We start from the raw sequence: 27,900 nt of genomic DNA, 5'->3' as shown, positions 1-27,900 counted from the left end.
GATAAATATATAAATAAATCCAAAAGCTCCTCAATCTAATTACCGTTATCTTAGGTAGACGTCAATATTATTATGCAGCAAACGGTGTTCCGGATGCCCCAGTATTAGGTGCCTGTGAGAATGGAACCTGATCCCAGGCTTTAGCTGCTGCCTCTCTCCACAGCAGCAGCCTGCAGCACCGACACATGCGGCGCCATTTTGTTTGACAAATAAAGCAGGAGCGATGAAAGCCTTCTGGCAACAAAGATATCACCCATCCGTCAAAAATAATGTCTTTATTTTAAATGAGAAAGAAATTGGGATGTGAGCATTTGAAAACATCAACAGTTTGACGAAAGCGAAACCTTTTGTTGAGAATTTTAGAGCTCGAAATTATGTAGCATTTAAAATGTTGCCTTCCAGAGTAAACTCCTCAGGTTTACTTTATCTTACAATCTCTGGCGAGAAGGAAGTGCTAAATATGAATGCAGCGTAGTTCTTATGCACTGCACTCAGCTCATCGGTGTTTGTTGTTATTTTTAACGTGCCTATCATTAACGCCAACGCCGTAAAGCGATCCGGAGCCTTGTTTTGTTAGTACACCACCCACACGTTAAAGAATGCAAAATGTTGTCTTTCCAGGCAGACAAGAGGAGAAAACACCCACTCAGACAACAATTTAATGGAAGCCATAGGCCATCCAAGGAGAATGAATAAAAAAGAAATGGAACGACGCATTTTGACCTTGTTTTTATTATTCACAAACATTTTATATATACGTGAGCAGAAGAAATATTAGCAAATATTGTTGTTGCTAATTTGGCAATAACAGATTACAGAGAGCGCAGCCTTCGGGGCTTTAATGCCAAATAATTCACAGACGTTGCTATATAATGTATAAAGTTCATAAGTCACAGCAGCTCTATTCAAGGAGAACCCGCGATATGCTACTTCAGAAATACTGAAGTAATTGACTTCTGGGTGCTTCTGAAATCAACAAATAACAAAGCATGCTGATTTAGATGGAGAACGTTAGATGGTACTTATTCAGAGTGTAAAGATATCGAAGAAATTGTACATTTCGAAATATATTTTGCAGCACAATGTTTACAGTGTCTGTTTATATTCATGGTAAAAAACAGAGTGTCTGCAAGTGATCCTGTCTACTTGGCATTGGGCCTCACCGCCAGCTCCTACTGTCCAGGGTGCTGCTTTAGCCACAGCTTGTGTTCATTCTTCTAACCGAAGGGCCTTGCGATGATTGTCACAGCTCCGAAGATTAATTGATTTGTTGCTTATTACTCCACGCTACACAATTGTAGGCAGAAATCTAGACTTGAGTGTTCTTTTCTTCTCAGTAATGCAACCACCCACCATGAGATGCAGGATGTTTTGTAATAGTACTGTACACTTTCTACTTTCTAGGAATGATTCTGCATTACCTTACATAATAACATGGCCTGGAGATGGCAGGAAAAAGCGACCTACACCTTTTTATATTTTATTTCAGAATCATTCTGAAAGCCAGTCTTCTTTTCCACTCTTGTCATTGGTTAAGGCGATCATGTGACGATAAAATCAGCCTCATCTCAACGTCGTGTATGTGTATTCAATAGACATAGTTTAATAATAGCACGGTCCCTTAGCGTTTGTAATCAGTACATTTTATAAATATATATTTTCAAGGTAACTATCAAATAAGCAATTTTCTACCGATTCTGCCCGGGCAGAAATGAACAACGAGTTTGAGAGAGAGGTTGGTTTTATCAATAGTGAGCCATCGCTTGCCGAGTGCCTGACATCCTTTCCTCCTGTTGGCGAGACATTTCAAAGTTCATCAATCAAGAACTCGACGCTTTCACATTCGACACTGATTCCTCCTCCTTTTGAGCAGAGCTTCAGCAGCTTGGACCATGGTAACACAAACCAAAATGGGAAAAGCCACACTTCAAAAGGCATTGGTCGGGCCACGTTAGGGGACAAACCTCTGGAATATCCGTGGATGAGAGAAAAGAAAAACCACAAGAAAAAAACTGTCCCAGCGACGGGATCATTCTCATCTTGTTCTTCTAATGAAGGTCAGGTCAATAATGTTTTCCTTTACATTGTTTGTATCATATACGATGCACAGAGAGTATTTTTAAAAGGGATTCAATTTTGAAGCAGTAACATGTTTCATAGACTGGAATATGTCAGACCTGCAAAATGCGCCAATCCCATCAATATCCAAATGTAAATAGTAGCTATTCAAGTCTATTATGTAGGTATCAATAACCTGCACACAACCAAATTCCAGACATCTGGATTATCTTTCTGTTGCACTGCTGGGCCATTTTCTGCTGGAAGCCTTTTGTGTCTCGGAGGCGGCCATTTTATGTTGCCGGATTATTTGGAAAGATTTCTGATAACTTATCGGAACTTTTCCTTCCTCACTACAGAGAACGAAGAGCTTAACGACCCGGACAATGGGAGTCCCTTTGACAGCTCCAGGAGGCTCCGAACCACTTACACAAACACTCAGCTATTGGAGTTGGAAAAGGAGTTTCATTACAACCGTTACCTTTGTAGACCTCGGAGGGTAGAAATCGCAGCTCTACTCGATTTGACAGAAAGGCAAGTTAAAGTCTGGTTTCAGAACAGGCGTATGAAGCACAAGAGACAAACTCGATTCAAACAAAGTCAAAACGTTGATTCAAAGTGCCATTTTGCTAACACTGTTAATCAGAGTGGATTTTCCACAAGAAGTTTTGCTGAGACACCTGTAAATAAAACTTTGAGTTCATTAGAGAGCGAAAAGATTGCTGAGCAAGATATTAGCGATTCAGCTCATCAAGATACGCTGAGTGATATCAGCAGTGACGTGCTCAGTGTTATTGGCACTTCTCTGATCTGCACTGAGGGAACCCACAGCCATTATTTTCCCCAGAGCTCAGATGAAACTGACTCACTGATACCTATGCTGAAAAACTGCTCGGCCGGAACAAGTCCTGGCAGTCCAGAGAGTTTCAGCATCCCATCTTTGGAGGATTTAGACAAAATTACAATCGAACCACATCTAGATCTGATTGAAGAATTACCTCAATTTTCTTTGTTGGAAAACGAGGACACATTAGTTATTCCAACCAACGTGTTTGACTTTCTAAGTGACAATTTTAGCTCCACCGATTTCCAGCAGTTGCAGTTTTAGACTGGCTTCCAGTTCACGCACATACTGATTTCCTTAATATGTGATATTTCTAATTAACAGGCTGGAAGGCTGTGCCATTTAGCACATGCCTCTTGATCACAGGCGTTACGGATCTCCTGCTCATGTCTGCATTATGCCGCGAATCAAAGGAAATAAGTTCTGAACAAATTTAATGTAGTGCAAGAAATAAAAGTATTTTCAGTATTTTATTTTAAATAAGGTGAATATTTCAAATATCAGCAGATTTTCGAAAACTAAATACATATCTTTAAAATACAATTATATAATACCTTTGAGTAAAGAAAGTATTGACATGAAAATATGCAAGAAAAGATCAATAAAATATATTGGAATTGAACATGTCTCTTCCGACACTGCCGATTTCTCTCAGTTTAATAGTCGAATTGCCTTAGTCCAAAGTCCCAATCAGCGATATTCCTAGAAAACAAGACGAAAATGTAATCAGCAACCAAAAAACATAAGTAATAATAGTGCTGTGACTGAATAAAACCAATTGCCACTGTTTCAAAATGTACTTATTTATAGGAGAGATATTGGTTGTTATGGAAAAAAAACATTAAGAATAGGCTATAGACCATTTTCCATGGTTTTCCCCTTAAACTGTTTAATGCTTTAAGGAAATACAGTTTTTAAAAGTAATTATGGAGTTAAATCCCTCAAACCACATCGTGGATCCTAATTCAAATGTAAATACTAAGATCACCTAAAATATATATTAAGCTGCTATGAAAATCGAAAGGGAAGCCAACTGGGCAGATCATTCACAGAAAAAAGGCAATTCATATTTATTCCGAAACTCATTTACTACAGAATTACAAAATAAAGCGTTAGGAATTACAAGCCAGCGATGACTGCCATAGTCCGGCTGGGGTTTAAACCCATGGAAGACGCCATTTTGTTCGACGGGACTAAATGTAGGAGCTGAACAAATCAATGCATCGATATCCTATTTAGAAGAGGCGGAAGAAACAAGATCTCGATAAGTAACTGTACTTCCAGTATTTCAACCAGGATAGGCTGACGAAACATGCAATATCATAGTCAAATCAAAAAAATATAGAAGATAAAGAAATAATGCACGCTTGAAATTGGTGTGTTTAGGATTTTATTCCCTTTTGAACTTCACTCAGAGGCTCACAATAGGTTATCACCGTTTGTGGCTTTAAAAATGAATATGGTTAAGATCCAAAACTATTCTATTACCTTTAGGTTGGCTATCTGTGTGAAACTGCTGGTCGAATAACGCACATTAAACTTACCTAAACGTGCTTAAAGACATGTACAGGGTGGGAGATATATTGATGTTTAGAAATGACATGCATTTCATCACCGGAAAAGATATGAATGAGTAAAGAACTAACTGTAGCAAGCGAATATAGTCCATGTAATAAGTAACTGCAGAATAAGATCTGTCCTATTGAACAATTGCCAGATATTTGATCTAAAAGTTCTTGTGTTTTTAAAACACTTACTCGTGGTATTTATCAATTGAACTCACGTTGCGATGAAATCTATTGAGCATGCTATTGCATGTAAATGGCAAATAGAGAAGAAACAACATGCATCACAATCTGAGCCAGAAAATTACCAGTTACCTCGAAGGCAAGGTGCAATTTATCTTTCTGTTTCAGAAAAGGGTACACATGTGCTTTCCAAAAGTCTGCTTGCAGCATCAGCAGGGCAAAGAATAGCGTTCTACTTAGAAAAAGGAAGTAGCTTCTGAATCCTGAACAAATTCATGCAGTTCTTGTTAGCAAACGATGTTGACTGTGTCAGACAAGGATGTGCTTGGAAACGCCCACGTTCCACATTTGTAATGTCCAATAAATATTTAATTTTTTGAAATTCTTACTTTTATGCATTTGATTTACTGAGGAAATAGCGTTGTGTCAACCTTCCAAACAAAGTGCCCGCTTTCTTCACGTGAGACATGACCGTGCCTTTAATGTTCAAAAGCTTGAGGAGTTCTTGATAGGACGTTTTCAAATTGCAAGACCAACTATCACGATATTAAAGTTCCAAAGGGAATGTGGTGATTAGGTCCTGTCATTTATAAGAAGGTCGTAAATGCACGTTAGTTCGAACAATCGCTCATTAAGTATCATTGGAGCTATAAGTTCAGATCAAATTGCTAAACCGCTGCAAGTAATTCCGAATTTCGCCTTCGAATGCTGCCACCGGAGATATGAAAACTTTCCCTGTGTACATCTATAGTAGTCAGACGCCATGCAGCTTTCCTGCTGCATTCTAAGGCCAATCAAATTCGTTATAAACTCATTTAGTTTTTTCCTTCAAATTCATGTGTTGTGTTATGTTCCACTATAGTGAGGTCATGCCAGTAAAACTCAATCACAGTTACAAGTGACGTTTAGACCCTGCATAAATTATGAAGTTACACTGCTACCGATAATATAAAGTACTGCACGTTTTCCAAAACTACGAAGCACTCGCCCTGAAGGGTGAGTTTTGTGTTTGCTGCTCCTAATAATAAACAACAGCTCTCCAGGAACCCGTGAGTAAAGGATCACGTGACAGCAAAATCAGTCGTCATATTTCATTTTTATGTGGGTAACTGCCTGGTATATTTACAGCTAATGTTTCCGTTTGTTTTGAAAAAATGATGGCTCTAAACGTGCAATTGTGAATGAAAAGGAAGGCTAATTTGGAATTTGAAACAACGCACTAACAAATAAGGAGTTCTGCGGAAAGACTTGCAGCTCTGTCTGGATGCATAGCTGTCAGTGGGGTATTGTTAAGAGTTCATCAATCATGAAAGCTGCACTTTTCCCTCGACAGCAGTTCCTCCTTCTTTAAAGCAAGCCAAGGCCAGCTGGGATCCCTCCAGCAACCGCTGCCAAAGCGGACAAATGCAAAAGCGAATCACACACCAGTCTAATCACACCACAGACGAAACCTCCTGTATGACTAACCTTCGAGAAATCTGGAGTCTAACTGCGATCCCTCGTTACTACTCGTTAAAGAGGGTAAAACGTTTCAAGGGCACCAGAAATCTTGGCTCAGCTGAGAATGCTATATGTGCTTAAATTATTGTCATGTATGACTGCATTTGTGGTATTGGGTCATTTGCGTTAACCTTTTAAAACATGTTACGAATAGATATGTTTTCATAGGAATCCCTAATGTATGAAACTCCGTACATTATATTTTATTTACAACCCCCATTTCCTCTTGTCAATTTACAGAACAGTTAATGGAGAGCTAATATGGTTCCCAGCACTGTAGGCCGAGTGCAATAGCTGCATTTTTTAATATGACCTATACTTGGTGCCCTACAAAGATTAAGCATTATTTGCGAATTTAGAATGGTTAACCGCACTACCCACACAAATAAAGCAAAAGAGATTAGTTCAAAGACAACCCTGGGATTCCTGACAAGTTGCAAAATGCAAAGCAGGCCTGCTGCTTGCCTGGCTATTTGATTTTGTGTCTGTTCCTTTTGCCTCCAGAGATCGAACCCACCATTATCATCATCATCACCACCAGAACAGCCCCCCTCCCCAGCACACACACACACACACACATACACACATGTATATGCTACCGGGTTAAGATAAAAGCTAACTTCGTGCAAACAGAGGATTTAAACAGGGAAGGCTATAAAACTGGTCATTGCAAAAATAAATTCCAAGTAAAAGGATGACCCTGATGTTTACTTGGAGGACTATTACCCTCAAATAATTCGTCACGAATTGCCAGCATAGCTCTATCCCCTTTGTTCCAGACTCATGGTGGTCTAGCATCAAGTGGAGAAGCTTTTATTCTGAATATGAGAAAGTGTTAAATCCAGAAGCACACTCTTATCTGGGAATAATTCCACGCACTACTGCATTGGCTCCGCACCTTGGACAAGTCTGCCTCGGATTCACAATGCATTTTTCAGTCATATGTCCCCCACGCTGTCGAAATCAGCTCATCTACTGTCAGAACTGGTGGCAACTAGAGACAGTATGGTCCAGAAAGAGACTCGTCGTATTGTTTTTATAAAGAATAATAGTTGAGTGTTTAGCGATAGAAATATGTGTGTTTGTTGCCGTTCATTCTATTCAAAACTATACCAAAGTGCGATGAAATTAAATACGCATTCAAATGACTGCTTGTGTCTGTTCATTTAAATAATCAGTCAAGATTGCAAAGAGGTGTTACCTGAAGCTGTCAAAAGAAAACAAAAATCCAATTAGCTTCCTTTATTATTTTGATGTGGACCACCTGAACGTTAGAAGAAACTTCGGAGTTCGAAATGAGTTGATTTTATATTTATAAACTCCACGACAGCAAACACAAGTGACAATTGGTAAAATATTCAATGTTTCCGGTGAGGAACTGCAATGTGTTTGATTATGCGTGTTCATGTTTGGAAATCACCATCTCAACTTTGACCATATTCATTGGGCCATTTTATGTTCAAGGCACAGACGTATATTTTTATTGCGATATGAACATAAATGACTGTTCTAGCCAGGAATTCAGTTACATTCCCACGAATGATCCAATTTCGAAGGAGAAAATTAAACGCTAAGTAGTTAGAAACAAAACTCTGCACCTTTTTAACCAAAGTCTGCTTTTGAGAAACAAAAATTTCCCTCAATATTGTGCTTTTTAAAAAATATTTAATTTGAATAATGTCCAATATATTTATCTAATGCTGTTGTTAACATTTTAGGGGAAAAGATTTACACAAAAAATGCTGCATATATCATAAAAAGTAAAACTGCAAAGATAGGTTAGTAAAACACCCGAAGCCAAATGTGAACTGAATGAGAAGGCGGAAGCATCTGTTGAATTGGCTATGCAGGAATTTTATCCATTTGCAAATCCCGTGGCAACTGTATGCTTTCAAAGCTCTCAAACCCGCTTGCCTCTGAATTATACATAACGCAGCTATTCGGAATTATATTCAACATGCTGACCGCAAAATGGATGGAAAGGGTTTTGACGAGATGCACCTTTTACTCAAGCAGGAGAGTAGCAACAAAAACATTATTACTCAATATTCAATTGCGAGGGAACACGAGAACAGAAAGGAGAGAGAGTACATGCTCCAATTGATGCCCACTTAAAAATCGAGCAGGGCCAGCAAAATTGACTTGTAGATTAGAAATACAGGCAGATATAAAGATATAATTAAGCATCGAATGAACAGACACACTGTGATGTAGATCGATGGATTTTAGACTTCGAATGCTACATACCGAATATATATTTTCAGTCCTTTACACGAGTGAATAAATGTCTTTCAAACTACTCTAATGCTATGTTTTAACATATGAATGAGGCAATGACACGGCACCTAACAAGCAGCTCATATGAATTAGACCGCACACTGCCCCTGGCGATTAAAACGAGCAAGTCATCATGTGCTGTACTCATACACATCAACTGACTTACAGTTAAGAGTTTCTCCATTGAGTGCTTTGACAGCTAAATTACTTTAACTCAGCTGCTTTCACGGACGTGGACCAGGATGAAATAATATTTAGTAACACATTAGCTAAATAAATCAAAATATTTTAATTGATTTATCGATTTCCCGAAACAATTGCAATTGTTCGACAGTGTAGTTCGGGAACTCGTTTTTCTAATATTTCATTTTGACCTGTGCTTCAATTCATATTTGAACGCACTTTAAACGTATCCTGCCGCATGTCACAGAATGATCAGGGCAGAAAGCGAATTCAGAATTAGCAAGGGCCAGTACTGGGTAGTAAAAGTGACACTTACATAGAATGTCTTACCTTTGATTTCAACCTTTTAAAAGTTCTAGGGTTATTTATCTGATTACTGCAAAATTTCCCTGCTATTAATGATAATTGTTAGTGTGCCGATTAAAAAGGAAGGAAGCTATGTATTCTGACAAGAGAATGACTTTTCTACTTGTTTAAACAACAATGCTAACATTTGTAAAGCTACCAGTACTTTGGACGTTCACTAAACAGTTAAACATTTTAATTACGTCATAAACATATCACTTTCCGAAACTATTTCCTTTATGGGTATGATTATTATGCCGGTTAGTATTACATTGCGGAGAAATTAGTACCCCTGAGAGGGTAATTACAACGAACACTTTTGCTTGGGGTATTCTATAAAATAAGGGACAGCAGCAGTGCAGTACCATGGACTTAACTTCAGAAACGATCTAAATACCCATTTGTTTTATTCTTCCATGTTCTCTCCATTCTGGATATGTTTTGGCCGTGCGAGTGTTGAGGCCACGAAACCCCCAGTCACCTTGTGATGATCACTGCATCATGAATTAGCCAGAGCTCCTGACAGCAGGCAGCAGGCGTGCCTTTACTGTAAGCGCCACCATCACACAACGGAAGCCCTTCATTATCCTGCAGCAGGAACACTCCCTCCGCGCGAACATGAATCTCTTACCTGATAACGGGCTTTCGGAGGATCGTCCGCAAAGCGACTAAGGTTAGAGAACGCCTCTACGAAGGTTGCTGATGATGTGATCGTAATAAAAGGTGAGTAGATTCAAGTGTCCACTCCTGTCAGTGGATGAGCAGAAAGCTCCGGACGCCATGGAATAGCGCTGGCTAAGACCGCTGTGATTGGATGGGCACAGCCACGTGACCTCCTTGCTCTATATTAGGAATATTTACTTCCTTTGCGAAGGAAGTGAAGGATCTGCTATGGTGCTCAGGGACAGACAGCAATCAGCTAGAGCTAAACACTCCAGTCTGCTCCAGCCCATTATTGGAAGAATGAGCTCTTACTTAGAATACATTCCCAATGCAGACATTCTAACGTTTTCGCCAAAGTTTTACCTCAGTAATGCTCCAGCAGTCTCCCTGCAGCAATACTCCGGACAAGGTCGTTGTGTTTCAAATGAATCGGTAGGTGATCCATCTCCCAGTCATCATCATCTCCATCAGCCGATGCCGGCTCCTCTCGAACTTTCCTATGACGCCTCTCCATCCGTAGACATTAACTTCTTACCTCAGAGCAATGTCGGTTATGACTTTCCTTATGCTGCTAACCAGGATCAGGATGACACTGGAGAACTTATCCCATACACCACCTCTGTTTACTCAGGAAGCGCGTCTTTTCCGCTCACTGCGCGCCAACACCAATACAACAATCTCTTTGGTGAGCAGGAACAATACCAAACCTCTGGCAAGGAATTTCCAAACTTTTACCCCGGGCATTATCAGAGCCCGTCGACGTGTCAGGACAGTTACCAAAGGTCAGAGTCTCCCACCGCACAGAAAGTTAACACAGCCAATACCTTCGAGTGGATGAAAGTGAAGCGAAACCCTCCCAAAACAGGTCAGTCAATAATCTTGGAAAGCTGGGCTGAAAGTGCACTATATAATATATATATATATATATATACATATCTAATGACTAAGGCCACTGATGTTTGTTGGCCTTCTGTAAGGCTCATTCAAAGCAGCAATTCTGTATTAACCCTTTCATTGATAGTGTCAATTTACTGAGACGAAGTGACCCGTAAGGGTGAAGTTCACTTCTGTTCCAGTCATTTCACCTCCTGTTTCCTCCATTCTGGTTCATATCTTACCATTAATGCTGTTTGAGCAATAACATTGGCAATTGAATCTTTTCAATAACGCTTTTGGGTGTGTGGGGTAATAGTGGCACAGTGTCAGGAATGAGCTTACCAACTCTGTGCCTTCCACTAAACTAGAATACTATGCCTAACTCTATGATATGTAATTTTGTAGCAAAAACGACTGACTATGGAATTCCCAGCCCTCCAAGTACAGCGCGTACAAATTTCACCACCAAACAGTTGACGGAACTGGAGAAGGAATTTCATTTTAACAAATACCTGACAAGAGCCAGGCGTGTGGAAATAGCAAACGCGCTACAACTGAGTGAAACTCAGGTGAAGATCTGGTTCCAGAACAGGAGAATGAAACAAAAGAAAAGGGAGAGAGAAGGCCTTCTTGCCAGTCTGGCTTCTGTGAACTGCAGTCAGGATTCAGCGTCCACAGAAAGCTCGGATAAATCGGACACTACCTCGCCATTACCTTCCCCATCAACAAAGAGCTCGTCAGAAAATCCAAACTTTGTCGAACAGAAGTAACCCTTTTATGGCCTTAAATTTCAACTCATTATTTTGGCCGAAAATACTGCAATCATTTTGCACATGGCCGAATTGTTCACTTTTATTCTATCAAGTTATCGGCAGGTGATGTAGTCTCGATTGTTTGTATATATTGGTTTTGAGATGATTTTAAACTCCGTATCATATTGAAATGGACTGAAAGAGTTTGGCCAAAGTTTCCACTTTGACCTGCAATGTGTGTCACATAAACACAGTGAAGTGTAAAGGCGAAACAAAGTGTATCACCTCAACTAGTGTGCAAAAAAAATTCGTTCCTTAACACATTTGCACAGGCAGTGAATCAGCCTTTGTAAACAAAGTCTCAGCAACAACACGCTGCACCAATTGACCAGGGTTTTGCTATGAACTGCCTTGCTGAAACTATTACTTGCGTAAAGGAAATTGTTTACATGTACTGTATTTTTATTGACTTATGTGCGATGACATTGACGAATGTAACGTAGCATGTTCGACCTAACTCAATGAATGGAGTTTGCACAATTATGCCTCAGGTTGAAAGGTTGCGGTTGCTGCTATGTAACACTGTGCCTATCTAGCATTCTTTCATTAGTTGATTTGTTACTTGGCTTCTCTACCTCTGTGATACTTACGACTGTATATTTAAGACTAGTCATGTTATATTCTGCTCTGTTGCGAATTGACTTAAAAGCTTGTAATTTACTTAATTCTCCATCCGAAACGGTTTGTCAGCTTTAGTTACTGCGATTGTACAAATAATGTCCAATGGTAAGAACGTGCAAAGGCCGTTGAATAAAATATATCAGAACACATATCACACTTTCAAACTTGTTGAATTTTCCGCAGGTACAATCTTGGATTAGACTCCAGGGTCTGGCCAAGTCATTGACTTCAATCTGGAATGTACATCAAGGCAACATTTCTCAGTTCAGTTCAAATGTGAACCAAAATGTATGTCTCAACTAGTGTGAAATGAATTGTATACACTGATACAGAACATAAACAAGAAGGCCACAGTCTCCCACTTTCAGAAGAATTCTGATCTTTTTGTACTATCTTAGCTCAATCACTGATTTTATGATTCTTTTATTAAAATGCGAGTGGTTGCCTGAAGTTGAAATGAAACTAGCATTTGTCTTTTCCTGTTATTTGTCAGTAACGTCAGTTTAATCTAAGCCACTTTTGAAAAGTACATTTAGTAACAGCTCTCCATTCTCCCTCTCTAAAGTCAATGAAGAAGAGGGCCTTTGCAATATTAACCAGTTATAACGAGTCCACTTTGATTAAACATCTTTGCTCAGCAACTTCCCATCGAATGATCAATACAAGAGAGAACACATTCATTCAATTTCCTAATCAATTGAACAACATTTGAGACTAATGTGCTCTGTTGAATTGGCTTCCATGCCATCTGCGATGAGCTGCATGGGCCTTGGCTATGTCACACAGCTTTGGACACAAGCTATCTCTCATTGTAATTGGACAGGAGAATAAGCCCAATAGTGATTGTGGTGGCTTAAGAGGAAAAAAGGGCATCTTCACCATTCCATTAGACAACAAAAATGTAAAATCAGTGTACTGCTGGTTAATCACAAACATTGGAGAATTTGTCAAAATGATAACATCAGTTTAAAAGTACACCTTAACCTATCACAATCATATTTGACTTAGACTTCAAGGCGACTTACTGCCGATAATGCTATCCCTCGTTTAAAGGTCCAACTACACTTCAAGCTGACCGTTTGTGATTTCTGTACTGATTCAAGTCTTGTTCAGTCTTGAAGACAGCATTTCAATCAGCCGATTGAGCCTGTGTTGCCAATCATCCAGATTTTTCTAGTTAATAATGGCAGGAATAGGAATTTCGAGCAACCATTTACTGGTTCGTCGATATATTTGACATTACCTGAAATTGAGCCTCTGCTTCATTGGTGTGAAACTGAACCTGTAGTTCAGGCTGCTCAAATGAAAGGCAAAAAGAGCGTATTTGTGTATACCGCATTTCATGATCACAGAGGCCTCAAAGGGCTTTACAGCCAATAAAATACTTTTGAAGCGAGGTCACGATGTAATGTGGGAATGATGGTAGGATAAACTGCCTAAGTGTGTACAAAAGTGAACATATATTTTAAACCTGTACATTACGTCAAACAGACTTTAGATAATATACACACAATCCCATTTTTAGATTTCGACAGAATGGTTAAAAATTGAGCTTTAAGATTTTGTGAGGCAGGCCATTGCAATAATTGAACACGAGTCGCTTCAATCTGGATAATCTGTTAGTGTTTGACTTTAGCTTTTCTGTATGTGTGTATATCTACAAACTAATGAATCACATTCAGGATGAAAGTGCATATTCCCGATCGACCACATGTTGTATAGCAAACAGAGGGTAGCGACGCAAATGAACATGCCTCTACTTTTTCGCAAACGTTTCGGCCATTTGGTCTTAACAACTTCGTGTTAATTACAGTTCCACTAAATCAACACACAGAGTCCCTGAGAAGCGGCATTTCAAAGAACTGCTGAAGTCGTAAAATTTACAATGATCTCCTTGGGAATCAGCTCGGAGATCTTTGATATGGAATCCACGATTCTTTGATGGTGGCTCGCAATGGGCAACCCCTGTGCTCAGAAAATGCGTGTTTTATCTAAACGCTGATTTGCACAAAATGTTTATTTTGCTTTTAGGTAGAGACACATCCTTCACGCAGACCAGAAGAGTGGTTTTAAAATGTGATATTTTTGTGAGTCTGAATAAGTAATGCTAGGTTACGCCTCGGGAAATGGCATATCCTGGCGCGATTGCATGTTATAAACTTGCAGATCTTTTGTCTTGTCCCTTGCTGTTAGGCGCCTTTTGTTCGCTTTTATGTTATCATACCTCTGATCCCAGTCCGATTATTCCCCCAAAGCCCCTGAAGAGGTGGGGGATGCTCGGGATTTTATTAGCACAATACGAAAACTGTTCGTAACTGTGACTGCATTGTAAGGGTCACAATAGTAGTTTGCACTTGTTTGATATCCAGTTTTACTTCTGCCCAGAGCGGAAGGACTATTCAATATTTACTCTGCCTGAAAGGGGTTGCAGAAGGATGAACCACAGCAGGCATCCCACCGATCCCACCCCCAAGCGCCAGGTTCACTGAAAGTTCATGAGAAAGCTAAACGATCTGGATCGATCCTTAGTCTTCCATTGTTACTGCAATGAATGTATTAGTACAGGTTTTTAAATAACATGATGGAATACATACGTATCCTTTCCCCAACAATTTGTTTTCAACGTTTGAATACATAAACTAAAGTAATGCGCACTTCTTTCCTTTAGACAGTCTTAAAGGTCAAAGTTCATTGTAGTACTGCATAAATGAATATTTAATGTTGCTTTATGACTGACGCACAATTAATATGCCACTAATCTACCCGTTCACCGCAAACAATAAGGACTTTCCCCTGATATTGCCTATATTACTGTGTGTCCCCATAACATTTTTCTTCTCGAATTCATAATGTTCGCCTGCTTGAGCAATTTGCCATGATTTTTTACTGGGTAGGATGGGGAGGCAGGTCCCGAGTCTGCCTCTGCTGGAATAGGGTCTCAACCTCATCCACATACCACCTCACCAACTGAGCTAACCGCTCCCCACATTCTAGTGTATTGAAAAACTAGGTTACTCTAGATTTCGTTCGTTGCGATTAAAAACATATCATTTCGAACCAGACAATTGGCTGGTTCTCGCACTGATTCTATATACACTTGGGACGTAGATGTTGGAGCTGGAATCATGTTGTTTTAGTTTGGCCGCTGTAACACTTTCGCCCAATGCTGTATGGAAGGCGTGCTGCAGCCAATAAAGTGGGTCTATGGCACAAAAAGGACTGCAACAGCATTCAGAAAATCAGTTCATATCAATCACTCTCCGTTTTGCTTAATTTATCAGTTTCCCGAGAAGCAGTTCATGAATATAAACATCAGGGCGAACATAATTGACAGGTGTAGCAGCACTTTCCAGCCAATTGGAACAACGGGTGGGGCGATGCTGCTGAGTAGCCGCCACACATTGGCTCTCCGCTGGTTTAATATGCAGATTCTCCAAATACTGAGTGTGACGAACCATGTATGCGGCTTGTTTATTTTGGTATTTATCTATATTGTCATTGTCACCGGATTGAGGCTCTCTTTGAATAATTAGCTGTTACATTGTGCTCCTCAATGACCATGCACATTAATGTGCTCCAAGTAAATTTAGGAGGCCGGAAATTCAACTTGGTGACAGAGAAATCAAATTGTAAACATGCTTCGAGATAAACTATATCATGGAATACAGTGCGCCTGTTAACATTGGTTTGACGTAAACATTTATTGTGCTTCCAGCAAACTGGCGAAGGCCAATGCCATCAATTCAATGACAGGCTCGCTATTACACCAGCTCTGTAGGACACAGTCGGTAACAGTGCGTATTTCAGGACGCGGTCTTTTTAAAAATGTATCGAATGCAAGTGACTTCAGGGCCGTTTAACACAATGCATCAGACGTAAAGCGAAACACTCCTGGATCCAACGTTAGATGTTTCTGAACTTTGATTTCTTCAACAAACGGGTCCCTGCCGTGTTTTAAGGGCGCCTGCAACGAGAAAACGTGTTTTAATCGGAATATATGCGTATTCTAGTGAACAGTTGAAGAACAGTTAAATTTCAATGTTTTGCGAGTATTTCAAATTGCATTTAACAATTTGCTATTTATACCTTTCTCTTTGAAATACATTTCCCTGAAGTAAAACAAACGTCAAGCAGTAACTGGGTAGGAATCAACCATTGCCGATTAACATTCTTATGAATTGTTTCCAATACAATATTGCCAGAGTTGATCTCTGCGTGGATTATTGAAATAGGGATTATATAAACAGAACATTTACTCAGTCTAAATTTGATCCGGCTCTGTAACTAGCAGTGGGGACATCACTGAAAAACGATGCTGCAATTTGTCATAATCACGCCATTCCTTGTGATACACCTTTCGGGCATGTTTCTTTAAGTCGCTCCATTTCACCCTTTGAAACAGATTTTTGTGTGCATGGCGCTGATCTGCCGTAAGAAACAACCATCGATGCTGTTTCTATTGGAGTTGAAGCTCAGGACACGGTTTCTAAGAAAGTTTTTTATAAATCAATGGTTATACTTGATTCCTCCTCTAGAATGGTTTCCAAGAAAACGCCATCGCCATTCCTATTGGTCGAATAGCACATTTTAGATTCGCTCTATAACAATTAACCATGAAGAAACTGAGTAGTTAACCTGCCAGGACCATGGCAAACTTCATTTATTATAAGCATCTTGCATTGAGGCACCTGATTGGTGTATCTGCCTCTGCTCCTGGGATTAGTACTAGTATTGCACAATATCAGGTACAGAAGCAATTCAGTTCAGTCCAACCTAGAGACGTGCCCTAACAAGCACAACACCTATTTACCAGAATATGCTAAACTTGGTTAAACACTGATGCCAAACGTAGACTAAACGAGTCAATATGGAAAATCAGCATTATTAAAAAATCATTAGCATCGATACAGCTAAAGAAAGTAGAACTTGAAAAACAAGGTAAACATCGCTCTCGGCCTTTTGACCACGATAAGTGTGAGGTCAGGTGCCTGGATCTGATATGTCTCTCTTGTGGGGACCATGAATTGGATTTAATTTTAATTGTTTTTTGGAGCACGCAAGGAGCTGGATCAGGGGTTTGTCCCTGTCCACACTCTGAGCTCTAAGTTTGTAACTCTGATAAAGGATTTTTTTTAATTAAAAAAAGAAATACAGGACAAACAAAACTAATGGTTAAGGGGGGGGGGGGGGGGGGGTTGTTGGGTTACGGGTATAGGGTGGATACGTGGGTTTGAGTAGGGTGATCATTGTTCGGCACAACATCGAGGGCCGAAGGGCCTGTTCTGTGCTGTACTGTTCTATGTTCTATGATCAGTGTCCTAAACGTGCGGAGGTTTATAAGGGACGTTTGGTAGTTTGGTTATATTTAGTATGTGTTTTCTATAAGAGGGGTGTTTGCATTTTGCCTAGCAGAGGGTTGAAATCTTATATTGAATAATGTATATTCCGATCATGTACGGATTGATTCAGATTTTGCTGTGTTAGTGTACTTACGGGAACCAAGTTCCTTCCGACAATCAGTTTAATATCTGCGAAACGCAAAGCTGTCATTTCACATTTTGCAAAGACCTTTGCATAAAAATATGCCAGGCGCCAGTGCCCCAAATGATGGATATATTTTAAAATGTCAATCACCGGAAAATCAAGTACACCCTGTATATGCCTCCCTTAATGAACGATCAAACGTTCATTTAACAGAAGTTCACAGGCGTGAGGTGACAACGCTCTGCATGTCCCTCGCACAGATTTTTAAAAATAAATTAAATCGGCTACATTTTATCAGGTGCGACCTAATGATAGTGTGGCAAAGGAATGATACCTGAATATGCTGGAACACTGCGATTCGCTGCCTACCAAAATGCCCAAGTGCATCATCATTAAACTGCACGAAGATTTCCAGGGCTTCATAATTCCTTGCGCGAAATGAATCTTTGGAATCGAAAACAACGTGATTGGAACAAAGTCCGATCTATTTCGCATTTTACAATCAATTTTGAATCACATATCTTTGCCTCCTTTCTTTGCAAGCATTGGCAAACGTTTACATGTTTCATACAGTTCACCCCGAATAGAGCGTTCTGGTTCACAACAGGCACACACAGGAACGTGTGCTTATCTCACTCGCCGTTGTCAATTTAAGTCTACAAATTATTTTGAATGATAGACTTATTAAATGAAGTGATTCCTCAAGTATTATCAAGTTAGACCTGGATAGTCCATATTTCGCGCGAGAATGTTACCGTTCTTTCCTTTCTGAGGTATATTAAACATTTAAAGTAAAACAGCCAGGATGCATTAACCTGTCAATTCACTTTCCAAACGACATATATTCATCAGACATGTGAAGTTTTGTGGGAAAGGGTTGGTCCCGTTGATCAGACATTGGCCTTTCACCTAAACGCAACCCCAGTGCTGTCAGATGTAATGAGCTTGTAAGGGGCCAGGCTAAAGAGAGTTTGGGCAGTCTCCATTCAGTATCCAGTTGGCACGGACGTGTACCACAAAACTGTCTCTAATTGGGCACTAATTGGCAGCTCATTCCGAGAAGCCATGAATTTTAGTGTGGGAAATGGAGAAACTAATAATCTTCGCGCAACAGCACACGCTGTTGGGACAAAATAGAAATAAGCTTTAATTCCGACCTGGAAGTGTTTGATGCTGACACCGGATGCCAAAAGCGAAAACAATTCAATCCCCAGCACAAACATGTATAAAACGAAAAGTAAGTTTTTGTCACCGGGTTTAGATTTAGGAATGTGCTTCGTATTTACTAACTTAAATGGGTTGGTCGTAGCTGACATTTATCGTTCAGAAATACTTTCTAGTTTCATGCACTTAACAGTCAAATAAGAGCATTCGAACTCTAAACAAGTGTTTCTAACAATGTTTGCAACATTACTTGCAATAGTTCGTTTCCCGAATTTTCCATATTGTCTGTGTTACTGCACTATATCGAAGATAATTTGCAGTTATTTCTAGTTAAGAAAAATCACCAGGTAAGTTCAGCTAAATTTCTGTTTTAGATGCACAATCAACCATTTGGATATTAAATGATTTTTAACTGTATACAATCTTGGGAATATTCATTTTTAAATGTGTGAAGCTTGTTCTAATGCGCTTATTGAAAATCACAAAATTCATAAAGAAATGCTCCTTCACGGGCCAGGGTGCCTGCTTTCCAGTCGGTACTCCTCTGTTACAGCAAACAAGGCGCCGGGATGAATTGTTTAATGCCGCATGAAATCACACTCTTACACTACAGCCACCAGAATCCAGAATAGTAACTGCAGTTGGAGAAATGTATAGAAAACTAGGAAAGCAATGCTTCCCGCTAGAATAATGGAATGGAATCTATTCGGGTCGACTCAATGCTTAGTCAGAAAGCCTATTGCAACTGTCTGGCTCTTGTAATGGTCAACTGTGGCTATTCATCATTACCACGTTATTATGCGGCTTAGTCGTTCGTTAAAGAAAATGGATCCAAATAACTTCGATCAGAGTTTCAACATTATTTACCTGGTACCAAATAAATGTTAGCCTTGGCTCATGAGCAGCCTTTGAGATAGAACAATGAAGGATACAGCCCCACTCTAGGACTCCGAGCACAATGCACGATGCAGCAATAAGTGCCACGCTGTTCTGTCAGCGATGTTCAACCGACGCTTAGCTGCCTTCTCAGGTACACCCGAAACTTTTGATGGCACTGAACGAGGAGGGACAGGAGGGACAGGGGCGTTCTCCAGTGTTTAATGTTTATCCATCAATCCGCACCATTAAAATCAGACTTGTAGGAGCAGGACAAATTTCACCACGATCTGACTGCCCATCCCTGGGACCTCACTGTGCGCAACTTAACTACTGCCTTTCCCCAAATCACAAAAGTGACCACAGGCCATTTAAGTTTGGGACGCCCTGAGGTCAGGGAGGCATTGAATGAATACAAATTATTTATTTCTTATTAATATTCTAATATGGAATGGAAGAGTGAAATCATTATAATCTATATTTGCAGGACCTAATTCAATGAGGTTAGCTAATATGTTAAAACTCGTCATCGTTGTCCTTTATCCTAAATAGAACAGAATAAACACAACTTCTTTCCCCGTCTATTTCAATTCGGGAGCGATGAAAATGACCAGTGCCTAAAGATTCTCCAGGTGTTTGAATATTTGAAAGGCAGAGCGAGTAAGATTCCTGAACAACAAGGGGCTGAAAGGTTATCTGCGGCGCAGACAGCAATGTGGGGTTGCGGTTACACTCAGATCAGCCATGAATTTATTAAACAGCGGTGCAGGCTCGAGGGGCCGAGTGGCCTCGCCTGCTCCTAGTTTGTCAGTTCGGATGTAATTTGTTCACGTATTTGAATGATTCAAGTTGAATTGCAGATGGTTAGTAATCGAAGCCCTTCACTCTCGGAAAAACAGATTCACTTGTAATTGTTCCCCGTCGTTGCAATAATTAACAGGACCGGTCCCATCAATTATCCATACACGCAAAGTACAAATCTCTTTCCAACATGATGCTTATAATCTAATTTAAATCTCAGAAGCCGAAGGAATAGCGCGAAGCATTATTTACATTTATTTAGTCACGCAATTTTAAAAAACACAATTCACCCGGCGATCAACAGTTTTCACAATGTTACCGTCCTTACATTTTTTTTTTAAAATTTAGATTAGCCAATTATTTTTTCCAATTAAGGGGCAATTTAGCGTGGCCAATCCACCTACTCTGCACATTTTTTTTTGGGTTGTGGGGGCGAAACCCACGCAGACACGGGGAGAATGTGCAAACTCCACACGGATAGTGGCCCAGAGCCGGGATCGAACCTGGGACCTCAGCGCCGTGAGGCAGTTGTGCTAACCACTAGGCCACCGTGCTGCCCCTCCGTCCTTACATTTTGATGACGCTGTTAATAATTTTACATTTCACCAAAGGATATGAGCTAAACTAACATTTGTCTAAGTATTAGAAGTTACGAGTAGTAAAAAAAAACTAGTGGGTCCCAATTGTGTGTTATACTTGTCAAGCTTCTACAATCTTGAAAATATTTTAAACAACTCGTGTACAGCCAATATTGTGCAAACATAATGTTTTCAACTGCGATTAATCTGCTTGCTTGACGTTTAAAAATAACGAATAGGTACTTGATCTTCAACAGATACAGTATATAGGGTCAGCCAGAAATATCAATTTGTAAACAAACAGCCCTAGTGATAATCAGACAGCACTAGGGTCAGGGGAAAAACATGGAATGGATTGTTACACTACAAAAATACATTCTGTCTGTGCATTTTTTATTGCAACAAGTTTTGTGCCCTACATAGCGTTCCCACCAACCATCTGATCTACACATATAAACTTGAAAGTAAAGAGTTACCCAGTTCAGTTCATAGATGAGGACGGCCTGAGAACTTACTGTTGACAAAGTTGGACATAAATATGGCCTTTGTTGAAAACCGTATCGATCACACTTCATGGCGCATTCTATTCATTTAACAGAAGTGGAGACAATATAGTTTCAACAAAACCATGTATATTTAAGTCACGCTATTTTGCTGGAATTAGTATAAGAACAGATAATACAGTAGGTCATTTCATCTCTAAATACCGTTTTTTGACATCTAGAAAATGTACAAATGAACACCAAACACAGCCACACCAAGTGTCATCCCACTGACTAAAATGTAAGACTTCAGTATAAATAATGGTTTTTTTCAATCCATAATACACTCTATTTCCATGGTCAACAACATGATAGTGCTTTTCAAAGCATATGACCTGGAGAAACAGCAAGGGAAGGTAATAGTTCTGGCCATCATTCAGTATCATATTAGCATATTAAGTGCACTTGGTTTTAGAGGAAAGCTCAAATGTTGTTATATAAATACATAGGCACATATACATATAATATGCAATAACACTATAACATATCTAACAATATGTCTGCTTTTCATCAGATTTTGAAAAACAAAACGAGTATATGTTATGTTTCCTTTTTTTCAACTGGCACTCTAATGGTTTATATGATTAATATTCAGAATAGTGCTTTCATTAGAAATTACACCAAAAGCTTTCTTCAAATTCCAACTTTGTATGTATTCTATCTCTGAGTATTATATTGTTTACCTTTTAAAAAATTTTTTAGAGTGCCGAATTCATTTTTCCCAATTAAGGGGCAATTTAGCGTGGCCAATCCACCTACCCTGCACATCTTTGGGTTGTGGGGGTGAAATCCACACAAACACAGGGTGAATGTACAAACTCCACACGGACAGTGACCCAGAACCAGGATCGAACCTGGGACCTCGACGCCATGAGGCAGCAGTGCTAACCACTGCATCACCCTGCTGCCCTATATTGTTTAACTTAAGTACTTGGTCCGACAGAAATTATTTTCCTTCCTAACTTAATGTTCTGAGTTTGAGAGAACTCACAGTCCTTAGCACACATGGTCCCAGATTGTGCATATCCACTGCAGCTCACTAATTGTTCACCAAGCTAATCTGGAAGAGAAGGATACTGCTACTACATATTTCAAGCTCAGATTGTTTGTAAATTGGCTGACAAAGGCGGTCAGGAAATGTATCAAAGAAAAAGAGAGATCCTATAAAGTGGCCAAAAGCACTGGGAAATCAGAAGATTGGGAAGGCTACAAAAACAAACAGAGGTTAACAAAGAGACAAATAAGGAAGGAGAGGATCAAATATGAAGGCAGGCTAGCCAGTAATATAAGAAATGATAGTAAAAGTTTCTTTCAATACATAAGAAACAAACGACAGGCCAAAGTAGACATTGGGCCAATTCAAACTGATTCCGGAAGGCTAGTGATGAGAGACGAGGAAATGGCTGGAGAACTTAATAAGTACTTTGCGTCTGTCTTCACAGTGGAAGACATGAGTAATATCCCAAAAATTATAGAGGGTCAGGGGGCTGAGTTGAGTATGGTTGCCATTACAAAAGAGATGGTGCTAAAAAAGCTAAAATGTCTTAAAATTGACAAATCTCCTGGCCCCGATGGGCTACACCCTAGAGTTCTGAGGGAGGTGGCTGAAGAAATAGCGGAAGCGTTGGTTGAGATCTTTCAAAAATCACTGGAGTCAGGGAAAGTCCCGGACGATTGGAAGATCGCTGTTGTAACCCCCTTGTTCAAGAAAGGATCAAGAGAAAAGATGGAAAATTATAGGCCAATTAGCCTAACCTCGGGTGTTGGTAAAATTCTAGAATCGATCGTTAAGGATGAGATTTCTAAATTCTTGGAAGAGCAGGGTCGGATTAGAACAAGTCAACATGGATTTAGTAAGGGGAGGTCGTGCCTGACGAACCTGTTAGAATTCTTTGAGGAGGTGACAAGTAGGTTAGACCAGGGAAACCCAGTGGATGTGGTCTATCTGGATTTCCAAAAGGCCTTTGATAAGGTGCCACACAGGAGGCTGCTGAGTAAGGTGAGGGCCCATGGTGTTCGGGGTGAGCTACTGGCATGGTTTGAGGATTGGCTGTCTGACAGAAGGCAGAGAGTTGGGATAAAAGGTTCTTTTTCGGAATGGCAGCCGGTGACCAGCGGTGTCCCACAGGGTTCAGTGTTGGGGCCGCAGCTGTTCACCATATATATTAATGATCTGGGTGAAGGGACTGGGGGCATTCTAGCGAAGTTTGCCGATGATACGAAGTTAGGTGGTCAGGCAGGTAGTGCTGAGGAAGTGGGGAGGCTGCAGAAGGATCTAGACAGTTTGGGAGAGTGGTGCAGGAAATGGCTGATGCAATTCAATGTGAGAAAATGTGAGGTCTTGCACTTTGGAAAAAAGAATCCAAGCATAGACTACTTTCTAAACGGTGAGAAAATTCATAATGCTAAAGTACAAAGGGATCTGGGAGTGCTAGTCGAGGATTCCCTAAAGGTAAACATGCAGGTTGAATCTGTGATTAAGAAAGCGAATGCAATGTTGTCATTTATCTCAAGAGGGTTGGAATATAAAAGCAGCGATGTGCTACTGAGCCTTTATAAGGCTCTGGTTAGGCCCCATTTGGAGTACTGTGTCCAGTTTTGGGCCCCACATCTCAGGAAGGACATACTGGCACTGGAGCGTGTCCAGCGGAGATTCACACGGATGATCCCTGGAATGGCGGGTCTAACATATGATGAACGGCTGAGGATCCTGGGATTGTATTCATTGGAGTTTAGAAGGTTAAGGGGAGATCTAATAGAAACTTACAAGATAATACATGGCTTAGAAAGGGTGGACGCAAAGAAACTGTTTCCGTTAGGCGAGGAGACGAGGACCCGTGGGCACAGCCTTAGAATTAGAGGGGGTAAATTCAGAACAGAAATGCGGAGACATTTCTTCAGCCAGAGAGTGGTGGGCCTGTGGAATTCATTGCCGCGGAGTGCAGTGGAGGCCGGGACGCTAAATGGCTTCAAGGCAGAGATAGATAAATTCTTGATGTCGCGAGGAATTAAGGGCTACGGGGAGAATGCTGGTAGGTGGAGTTGAAATGCCCATCAGCCATGATTGAATGGCGGAGTGGACTCGATGGGCCGAATGGCCTTACTTCCACTCCTATGTCTTATGGTCTTATGGTCTTAAATTGACTGAAATAATGCTAGAAAATTAAACAAAGTGTACATGTACATAACAACAAGAATAATAAAAGCTTTAATCTTTCAGTACCACATTCCTTCATGACAGCAGTGAAAATAGTATTAGTCTTTGTACAGTGTATAAAACTTTCCAGCACATTTCAGTTTCAATTCACACAGGACCATCCTAATTCCCATAATATTGCACTTCAGCCTCTTTAGAGAAGCGCCTGCATCACATAGATTCCTGTGTATTAAATGTACCATTTGTGGAGAACCTCCTAGAATCTAGTACAAAATTAGTCACTACAATGAGAGATGAAAAAAGAAGGGTAGAAAGAATAGAAAAAAAAAACACTGGAAAACTGGTGTAATTAAAGGATCTCTGTTGGTGTTGGATTCATAACAAATCCATCCTGGGAAATTCAATCTTTTTAAATATTGTCTCCATAGGGATTGTAACAAAATGTAAGTTGGAAAATCTTATGGTGTCTGTCCTGTTTATTCTCCTGATGAAAAGAGATGTGTTCAGACACTATATTCATTAGACGATAAGACATAGGAGCAAAATTAGGCCACTCGGCCCATCGAGTCTGCTCCATTATTCAATCATGGCTGATATTTTCTCATCCCCATTCTCCTGCCTTCTTCCCATAACCCCTGATCCCCTTATTAATCAAGAATCATTGGTACTTTACTGGAGTTTTCCTGTTGCATAATGTTTATAGGTGGCAATTTTTAGAACCTCCATAATCTCTGACATTTGATCAATATATTCTCATTTTATTGCAATGCTGAATGTCAAATATCTATTTTCTAAACGTTTGTGTTCATAGCTATGACTATTAAATAGCATGAGTTGGTGGTGATGAAATGAGTCCTTTAAAGATGCTTTCACTGATCTTGAGCAATTGTGAGCTCACTGACCTTTTCTTGGAATTACAGTCAGATCCAGGCTCTAGGAATTAACCACCCTGGCTATCTACTTTGTTTCCCTCCCCGGGGTGATCTTTTATGGCCTCTTGGGCCCCCATGGAGACATAACATCTCTCCCACTTCCCACCTTCCTCACTAAGGCCTTCAACATCTGAAAACATGTTGATCCATTTTCTGGGCTAGAGTGGGGGAGTGGACCTGGGTGGGGTGGTCTTTCAGAGGGTTAGTACACACTCGATGGACCAAATGGCCCCCTTCTGCACTGTACAGATTTAAGTCCATGGCTTTTTTCATCCGTGGTCAACTAAAGAAGTTAAGGAAAGCATCAAACCTAAGGAAAAAGCATACAATTGTGCAAAGATGAGTGCCAGGTCAGATGATTGGTCAGAAGAAAAAGAATAGCAGAGAATGACTAAAAGTTTAATCGGGAGAAATAAATTAGCGTATGAGAGAAAGCTAACTAGAAATGTAAAAACGGAAAGCAAGAATTTCTATAGGTATCTAAACAGGAAAATAGTAAGTAAAGTGATTGCTGGTCCTCTAGAGGGAGAATAGGGCGTTAGTAGTAGATAATTAGGAAATGGCAAATTAAATTAACAAATATTTTGCTTCTGTCTTCACTATAGAGGATGCAAAAAATATTCCAGCAATAGGTGTTAATTCAGGAGGTGGAGGGGAGAAGGGAACTTACTGAAATTACAACCACTAAGGAAACTGTACTGAGGAAGCTTATGGATTTGCGAGTTGGCAAGTCTCCAGGTCCTGATGGACTTTCTTCTCAGGTCATAAAGAAATGGCTAATAAGGTAGTTGAGGTGCTGGTATTATTTTTCCAAACTTTGCTAGGTTCTGGAAATGTTCCATCACATTAGAAAGTGGAAAATATAAACTCCCTTTTCAAGAAGTGAGGGTGGCAGAAAACAGGTAGTCACTTGGGCATATGAGGATTAATTAAGGAAAGCCAGCTTGGATTTGTTAACTAACTTGCTGGAGTGTATCGAGGGTTAACAGAGAGAGTTGGTGAGGGGAATTCTGTTAATGTGGTGTATATGGACTTCCATTTGATGCAATGCCACACAACAGACTTGTGAGCAAAGTTATAGCTCATGGAAAGAAAGGGACAGTAGCAACACGGATATGAAATTTGCAGAGCGACAGGAAACGGATGCTTCCAAGACTGCATGGAGGTTTGCAGTGGAGTTCCCTAGGGGTCACTGTTGAGACCTTTGCTCTTCCTGATATATATTAATGACCTAGATGTTAGTGTACATTATGGCGCAATTTCAAAATTTGAGGATGATACAAAACATGGAAGCATTGTGAACTGTGAATCGTGTAAACATTGAAAAATATATAAACAAGGTGAAAAGGCAGCAAAGCGGGAGATTAAATTTAATTTAAAGAAGTGTGAACAAACTGATTTTGGTCGGAAGAACATTGAAAGACAATATAAAGGGTACAATTCTGAAGGGGATACAGGAGCAAAGATACCAGGGTGCATGGATGCATAAGTCATTGATGGTGGTACGGTAGGTTGAGAGCATGGTTAATAAAGCATACAGTTCCTAGGCTTTATTAATAGGGACATAAATCACAAGAAAGGGGGTTATATTGAATTTGTCTAAACCACAGGTTCAGACTCAAATGGGGTATTGCATATCCTTGTGTTGCAATAATTATGTGATTCTGTGGTCTCAGGGCTGTGCTGGAAGCTTAGGCAGAGGTTATGAGAGCCATGCTCAAATGCTGACATCATGGCTGTATACCAGAACTCAAAGGAGTTAGGAGGGTCTCACAGCAGTCAACTTGTCCTCCAACAGATTACTAGAATTGCTGATTCGCTGCATAATCTGCTTTTCTCTCTCAGCATGATGGAGGGGGGATGGGGAGGTGGTCTCTGATGCAGTTGTCTACTGCGAATTGTGAGTTGTTGCTAATGTCAGCTACTCCCACCTGGGCAGATCTGCAGGTGCAGATATTTCGGGGTACAGTGATCTTGACAACCACCTTCCTCACCATGCTGCATTGTTGCAGGTTGGTTGTAGGAGGTGGCACGGTTCAATCTGCTTGGTGAAACACAAGAACTTCATGCACTGCTCTTGGCTGAGGTGCAGATCAGAAAAGTGCTTCCTAAAGATCCTACGAGATAGGGCCTTCCATTGAGAGCTTACCTGCTCTCTCCACTATGCGCAGCTTCCCCTGTCAGCTGGCTGTGCTCCGTTTGTATATCATGATGGAGCCCAAAAGGTATTGAAACTATAGACCCCATTACTAATGCAGGCTTTCTCCCGGCAGGCCTCCAAACTCCTCTGACCACCTTGTGAAGATTCAGAACACCCCTGCAAATCCAAAAAGTTGCAAAACTCCTCCAATAAAACAGAACACAGTTCTTCCACTAACTTTGCAACTGCAAAAGAAAATCAAAAGCACCTCACCAGAAAATTGGGTGGTTAGCCCTTTA

At 40.2% G+C, this 27,900-nt stretch overlaps 2 protein-coding genes and 2 long non-coding RNA genes across 5 annotated transcripts in view; 2 read left to right on the top strand and 2 right to left on the bottom strand.

Moving 5' to 3' along the window:
• Nucleotides 1-1,671: 1,671 nt before the first annotated feature.
• On the top strand, nt 1,672-5,028 carry LOC119961872 (homeobox protein Hox-A2-like). Its single transcript, XM_038789328.1, has 2 exons — nt 1,672-2,057; nt 2,418-5,028. The coding sequence occupies exons 1-2, from the start codon at nt 1,712-1,714 to the stop codon at nt 3,164-3,166; spliced, it is 1,095 nt and encodes a 364-aa protein (XP_038645256.1). The 5' UTR covers nt 1,672-1,711; the 3' UTR covers nt 3,167-5,028.
• On the bottom strand, nt 3,355-10,208 carry LOC119961874. 2 transcript variants are annotated; one of them, XR_005459760.1, is made up of 2 exons: nt 9,982-10,208; nt 3,355-3,604 (listed from the first exon to the last, which is right to left on the bottom strand). It is a non-coding gene; the product is annotated as an uncharacterized LOC119961874 (long non-coding RNA). The 2 variants fall into 2 exon arrangements; XR_005459759.1 differs by lacking the exon at nt 9,982-10,208 and adding an exon at nt 9,587-9,789.
• LOC119961873 (homeobox protein Hox-A1-like) lies at nt 9,717-12,385 on the top strand. The gene is made up of 2 exons (XM_038789329.1): nt 9,717-10,483; nt 10,900-12,385. The coding sequence occupies exons 1-2, from the start codon at nt 9,847-9,849 to the stop codon at nt 11,262-11,264; spliced, it is 1,002 nt and encodes a 333-aa protein (XP_038645257.1). The 5' UTR covers nt 9,717-9,846; the 3' UTR covers nt 11,265-12,385.
• Nucleotides 12,386-15,609: 3,224 nt separating this feature from the next.
• LOC119961871 overlaps nt 15,610-27,900 on the bottom strand; it is a 48,421-nt gene continuing 36,130 nt past the window's right edge. The window contains exon 2 of the long non-coding RNA XR_005459758.1: nt 15,610-15,891. This is a non-coding gene — a long non-coding RNA (uncharacterized LOC119961871). The remainder of the gene's footprint in view (nt 15,892-27,900) is intronic.

The sequence above is a fragment of the Scyliorhinus canicula genome, chromosome 2 (assembly GCF_902713615.1).
Source record: "Scyliorhinus canicula chromosome 2, sScyCan1.1, whole genome shotgun sequence".
NCBI lineage: Eukaryota > Metazoa > Chordata > Chondrichthyes > Carcharhiniformes > Scyliorhinidae > Scyliorhinus > Scyliorhinus canicula.
Note: the sequence above shows the minus strand (reverse complement) of the source record. Positions and strands in the feature narration are given on the sequence as shown.

Excerpts from the sequence above, each read along its gene's own strand:
- LOC119961872 (XM_038789328.1), top strand. The coding sequence starts at position 1,712 with ATGAACAACGAGTTTGAGAGAGAGGTTGGTTTTATCAATAGTGAGCCA. Across the intron at positions 2,058-2,417 it reads ATCTTGTTCTTCTAATGAAG|AGAACGAAGAGCTTAACGAC; the intron begins GTCAGGTCAATA and ends TCCTCACTACAG.
- LOC119961873 (XM_038789329.1), top strand. The coding sequence starts at position 9,847 with ATGGTGCTCAGGGACAGACAGCAATCAGCTAGAGCTAAACACTCCAGT. Across the intron at positions 10,484-10,899 it reads GCGAAACCCTCCCAAAACAG|CAAAAACGACTGACTATGGA; the intron begins GTCAGTCAATAA and ends GTAATTTTGTAG.